The following is a 7,500-nucleotide window of genomic DNA, read 5'->3' on the forward strand; positions in this document are numbered from 1 at the left end:
ACACACACTCTCACATATACAGAATCACACACACACACTCACCTATACAGAATCACACACACACTCTCACATATACAGAATCACACACACACACTCACCTATACAGAATCACACACACACTCTCACATATACAGAATCACACACACACACTCACCTATACAGAATCACACACACACACACACTCACCTATACAGAATCACACACACACTCTCACCTATACAGAATCACACACACACACTCACCTATACAGAATCACACACACACACACACTCACCTATACAGAATCACACACACACTCTCACATATACAGAATCACACACACACACACACACTCACCTAGAATCACACACACACACACACTCACCTATACAGAATTACACACACACTCTCACATATACAGAATCACACACACACACTCTCACCTAGAATCACACACACACACACTCACCTATACAGAATCACACACACACTCTCACCTAGAATCACACACACACACTCACCTATACAGAATCACACACACACACACTCACCTATACAGAATCACACACACACACTCACATATACAGAATCACACACACACACTCTCACATATACAGAATCACACACACACACACTCACCTATACAGAATCACACACACACTCTCACATATACAGAATCACACACACACACTCTCACCTAGAATCACACACACACACACTCACCTATACAGAATCACACACACACTCTCACATATACAGAATCACACACACACACACTCACCTATACAGAATCACACACACACTCTCACATATACAGAATCACACACACACACACACTCACCTAGAATCACACACACACACACACACTCACCTATACAGAATCACACACACACTCTCACATATACAGAATCACACACACACACACTCACCTAGAATCACACACACACACACACACTCACCTATACAGAATCACACACACACTCTCACATATACAGAATCACACACACACACACTCACCTAGAATCACACACACACACACTCACCTATACAGAATCACACACACACTCTCACCTAGAATCACACACACACACACACTCACCTATACAGAATCACACACACACTCTCACCTAGAATCACACACACACACACACTCACCTATACAGAATCACACACACACTCTCACATATACAGAATCACACACACACTCTCACCTAGAATCACACACACACTCTCACCTATACAGAATCACACACACACTCTCACCTAGAATCACACACACACACTCACCTATACAGAATCACACACACACTCTCACATATACAGAATCACACACACACTCTCACATATACAGAATCACACACACACTCTCACATATACAGAATCACACACACACTCTCACCTAGAATCACACACACACACACTCTCACCTATACAGAATCACACACACACTCTCACATATACAGAATCACACACACACTCTCACATATACAGAATCACACACACACTCTCACATATACAGAATCACACACACACTCTCACATATACAGAATCACACACACACACTCACATATACAGAATCACACACACACACTCACATATACAGAATCACACACACACTCTCACATATACAGAATCACACACACACTCTCACATATACAGAATCACACACACACACTCACATATACAGAATCACACACACACTCTCACCTATACAGAATCACACACACACACTCACATATACAGAATCACACACACACTCTCACATATACAGAATCACACACACACTCTCACATATACAGAATCACACACACACACTCACATATACAGAATCACACACACACTCTCACATATACAGAATCACACACACACTCTCACATATACAGAATCACACACACACACTCACATATACAGAATCACACACACACTCTCACATATACAGAATCACACACACACTCTCACCTATACAGAATCACACACACACTCTCACCTATACAGAATCACACACACACTCACATATACAGAATCACACACACACTCTCACATATACAGAATCACACACACACACTCACCTATACAGAATCACACACACACTCTCACATATACAGAATCACACACACACTCTCACATATACAGAATCACACACACACTCTCACCTAGAATCACACACACACACACACTCACCTATACAGAATCACACACACACTCTCACATATACAGAATCACACACACACACTCACCTATACAGAATCACACACACACTCTCACATATACAGAATCACACACACACACTCACCTATACAGAATCACACACACACTCTCACATCTACAGAATCACACACACACTCTCACCTATACAGAATCACACACACACTCTCATATACAGAATCACACACACACTCTCACATATACAGAATCACACACACACTCTCACCTAGAATCACACACACACACTCACCTATACAGAATCACACACACACTCTCACATCTACAGAATCACACACACACTCTCACATCTACAGAATCACACACACACTCTCACCTATACAGAATCACACACACACTCTCACATCTACAGAATCACACACACACTCTCACCTATACAGAATCACACACACACACTCACATATACAGAATCACACACACACTCTCACATATACAGAATCACACACACACTCACCTATACAGAATCACACACACACTCTCATATACAGAATCACACACACACACACACTCTCATATACAGAATCACACACACACTCACCTATACAGAATCACACACACACACACTCACCTAGAATCACACACACACACTCACCTATACAGAATCACACACACACTCTCACATATACAGAATTACACACAGAGACACTCACCCAATACAGAATCGTACACACAGACACACACTCATTATTACAGAATGATACACGCAGACACACACACTCACCATTACAGAAACACACACAGACACAAACATACACACTCACCTATACAGAATCACACATACATACTCACCCATATACAAAATCATACGCACACACACTCACCATTACAGAAACATACACGCAGACACACACACACACTCACCATTACAGAAACATACACGCAGACACACACACACTCACCTATACAGAATCATACACGCAGACACACACACACACTCACCATTACAGAAACACACACAGACACACACACACTCACCTATACAGAATCATATGCACAGATATACACACACTCACCAAATAAAAAACTTACACATACTCACACTCACTTGCTCACGTACACAAACTCACTGATACACACTTACATGCTGCCGCTACTGCTGCTGATGATGCTGGTGACGATGATGATGATGCTGCTGCCGCCGTTGTCTTACCATCGGCCGTGGATGCGTACAGCACACAGCGAATCCACACGCGCACGCAAAGGGAGTCGAACCCAGGTGCCCCATCCTCAGCAGCCTCCACCCCCCTCAGAGACCTGCAATGACAAAGATACCCCACCACGGCATAGCACTGATGAAGGCCGGTACGGCACATGAGGTGAGGTGGCGTGTCTAGAGCTACGCGCGACCACATTTGTCTCCCCAGTGCTGATGTAGTAGTAGGTTTTTACCCTTTTAAACTGGTACAAAACTGACAGCTTTATTCAAGGCATCATGTTTGCAATAACCACAACACAAGTAGTCAAAAAAGCAAACAAAAAGAAGCAACTCTGATAATGATAATAATATGCACCGTCCTATTATTATCGTTATCAGAGTTGCTTCTTTTTGTTTGCTTTTTTGACTACGTGTGTTGTGGTTATTGCAAACATGATGCCTTGAATAAAGGTGTCAGTTTTGTACCAGTTTAAAAGGGTAAAAACCTACTACTATATTTTGCCACTGGTAAAAGAGATCTCATAGTGGAGTGCTGATGTTCACAGACCGCAACAGGTATTCATTTAAGGCTGAGTCGACCCAGGGGAGGTGATCTAGGACCGGTTCAGATAGTCGCCACTGGCGACGGCAGTGAGCGGGAATTGAACTCGGGCGGCCGGGTTCGTAGCGCAGTGTGCCAATCGCCGTGTGCCGATGCTCCCCGCCCCAGGAACACACACGCGCACAACGGCCGGGTCACAGACTCAGCCGACACACATAACGTCACACATCTTTGGCCTTGGCAATCCAGCCAAGACGGTCACTGCACGGCACGCTTTCGGATGCGCTTCTGCGGCCGTCTGGAGCGCGCCGCTACACTCTTTCCGACATCAAGAAGCCATCGGAGCTATGCGCTTTCAAATAAAATAAATTTCAAACTCATTTCGTGAAAACTGCTTTTTGTGTGTGTTTAGTTTGCTGTTCTCTTCCATCCGGCACCTCCGATTAGCAGGGTTGGCTACGTACGGTGCGAAAGAAGTTCAACGTACGTACCACAGAGGTCGCAAACGGGTTTTGATTCCTTACCCCCCGTACCCGGCCGCACCAGGGTCGAAAACGGGTACCCGTACCCTACCCGATACCCGGCTACCCGTACCCGGCCGGGTATCGGGTAGGGTACGGGTATCGGGTACCCGATTGCGACCTCTGGGATGAAGCCATGTTGCAGGCGCAGGTGGGTTGATTCTAGGAACTTGAATTGTGAGAAGAGACAAGACGTTGGGAAATGAGTGACAATCACGGTGACTCACCAGTGACTCACGGCCTACTCGTACCCGTACCCGGCCGCACCAGGGTCGCAAACGGCTACCCGTACCCGGTCGGGTACGGGTAGCCGGGTATCGGGTAGGGTACGGGTATCGGGTACCCGGTTGCGACCTCTGACGTACACATCCCATCCCGCTCTCTCTCGAGCTCTCACCCCGGTTACACAACATCAAACTTGAACTCAGCGTGCGTGTGTGCGTGTGTGCGTGCGTGCACGTGTGTGTGTGTGCGTCGTCATGGGATGTTTGCGAGCACCCGTTGGGGATGACGTGGGTGAGGAAGCGACAGGCGAGGGGTGGAGGCAGAGCCTCGTCCCACGCGAAATCTCGCAGCAGCGAAGCCGCCGCGCGCGGGTTGCAGTCCGGAACAAGGTCTCCGCTCTCCACAGCAAACAGCGTGAGGCCTGGTCGAGATCGAGTGACACCATCGCACAAGCGGGTCGGGGGTCAGGAGGTCGTCGCGTATCTGTCGCTGCGCAATTGACCAGCCGAAGGAAGGCAACTCTAGTCTCATAACCAGCACTGACATCTGACCGTACGTGATGGGTGTGATGCGTGCGTGCGTGGGTGTGATGCATGTGCGTGTGTGTGCATGTCTGTGCGCATCTGTTTGTGTGTGTGTGTGAGATGCATGTGTGTGTGTGTGTCTGTGCGCATCTGTGTGTGTGTGTGAGATGCATGTGTGTGTGTGTGAGATGCATGTGTGTGTGTGAGATGCATGTGTGTGTGCATGTCTGTGCGCATGTGTGTGTGTGAGATTCATGTGTGCGTGTCTGTGCACATGTGTGTGTGTGAGATGCATGTGTGTGTGCATGTCTGTGCGCATGTGTGTGTGTGTGAGATGCATGTGTGTATAAGGGGAGCATTAGTGCAGCGGTTAGCGCTATGCTGCACTACGAACCTGGCGACCCGAGTTCGATTCCCGCTCACGGCCAGGGCCAGTGACGATAATCTGGACCAGTCATGGACCTCCCCTAGGTCGACTCAGCCTCAAAATGAGTACCTGGTGCGGTGTGTGAACATCGCCACTGGGGGAGACAAAGGCGGCCGCCGTGCGTGGTGCTGGCCATCCACCCCCTCGTGTGCCGTGCCGGCCTTCATAGGCGCTCGCTAACAGCACTTGCCCCGAGTCTGTTAAGGCTACACGGGGGTCTTTGTCTTTGTGTGTGTGTATGAGATGCATGTGAGTGCGTGTGTGTGCACCATTCTCACTGGAGTCAGCGTTTGTCAGTCACGCATTACGCTTTTCTCCCGCCTCCTCTCTCTCCTCCCTCTCCCTTATCTCTCTCCACGCTTCACTCTCTCACACCGCACTCTCTTCTCTCAACCCCCCTTATCTCTCTTCGCTCTCTCCTTATCTCTCTAAACTCCCCCCCCCCCCATCCACTCGCTCTTCTCTCTAACGGTACTTAGTCCTTTCTCTCCACTGTCGTTTCACCGATTTCTCTCCATGTCTCCCTTCTCTACTCTCTCCCCACTCTCCCCCATATCTCTACTCACCTGTATCCAATCTCTCTCTTTTTTTTTACGATCAGTGGAAACAAGAAGATGCTTGGTGTATTCGGTACTTTGCTTCGTTCATCATTTCGTAATTTTTTTTAAATAAAATTTACATTTTTTAACTCTGCTTTATGTAAAGCCCCACCTCTCGCTCGCTCTCTCGCTCACTCGCACTCTCGCTCGCTCTCTCGCTCACTCGCACTCTCGCTCGCTCTCTCGCTCACTCGCACTCTCGCTCGCTCTCTCGCTCACTCGCACTCTCGCTCGCTCTCTCGCTCACTCTCTCGCTCGCTCTCTCGCTCTCTCTCTCGCTCACTCTCTCTCTCGCTCGCTCTCTCGCTCGCTCTCTCGCTCGCTCTCTCGCTCGCTCTCTCGCTCGCTCTCTCGCTCGCTCTCTCGCTCGCTCTCTCGCTCACTCTCTCGCTCGCTCTCTCGCTCACTCTCTCGCTCACTCTCTCGCTCACTCTCTCGCTCTCTCTCTCGCTCGCTCACTCTCTCGCTCACTCTCTCTACCATCATCATTTGCCCTCTCTGCTTTTTCTCCCTGCTCTCCACCTTACCTTTCTTTCCCCCCAATCCAACCTCCTCCCTCGCTAATCTCTCTCCCAACTCTCCCTCTCTCTCCCCTCTCATTCCGACATTCTCTTTCCTCTCTAAACGTCTCTCCTCCCTCCCTCTCTCACCCATTACTCCTCCCACACAAATCTCTCTCTCTCTCTCACCTCTTTTCTCTCACCCATCTCTCTCATGCCCATCGCCTCTCTCCCGGCCTCTCTCCTCTCTCTCTCTCTGTCAGCTTTCTCACAGCCCAGACTCACAGCTTCCCCTCCCCCCTCATCCCGAAAATACTCAGCAAAACTGTCAATTAAAACCATCCCTCCCTAAGTCTCTCTCCTATCTGTCTGTGTCTCTCTCCATCTCTCTCCTGTCTGTCTGTGTCCATCAATAAATATCAACGTCTCTCACTGTGTATCCATGTCCTCTTCCAACCGCCTCAGCTAGACGATTTAGCAATACTGCCAATTAAAACCACCTTCTAAATGTCTGTCTCTCCATCTCTCTCTCTCTGTATCTCTGTAGGTTTCTGTCTCACTCGGTGTGTGTCTCTCTCTCTCTGTCTCCATGTCAGCCTCTCTCTCTCTCTCTCTTGCTATGCCTCCTACACTCACACACGTCACATACTCACACCGATACAGAGACAAAGATCCCCCGTGTAGCCTAAACAGACTATTGGGGCAAGTGCTGTTAGCGAGCACCTATTCAGGCCGGCACGGCACACGAGGGGGGTGGGTGGCCAGCACCACGCCCGGCCGCCCTTGTCTCCCCAGTAACGATGTT

General features: G+C 48.6%; 1 protein-coding gene across 1 annotated transcript in view; it reads right to left on the reverse strand.

Annotated features, from left to right (window-relative positions):
- The window catches only part of MMS22L (MMS22 like, DNA repair protein), a 189,657-nt gene that overhangs the window by 105,214 nt on the left and 76,943 nt on the right, over nt 1–7,500 (reverse strand). Inside the window, exons 17-18 of the mRNA XM_078880318.1 lie at nt 4,919–5,066; nt 3,353–3,456 (exon numbers count right to left, since the gene is read on the reverse strand). Of these exons, the coding sequence (XP_078736444.1) occupies nt 3,353–3,456; nt 4,919–5,066 (252 nt within the window). The remainder of the gene's footprint in view (nt 1–3,352; nt 3,457–4,918; nt 5,067–7,500) is intronic.

This window comes from Lampetra fluviatilis, chromosome 57, assembly GCF_964198595.1.
Source record: "Lampetra fluviatilis chromosome 57, kcLamFluv1.1, whole genome shotgun sequence".
NCBI lineage: Eukaryota > Metazoa > Chordata > Hyperoartia > Petromyzontiformes > Petromyzontidae > Lampetra > Lampetra fluviatilis.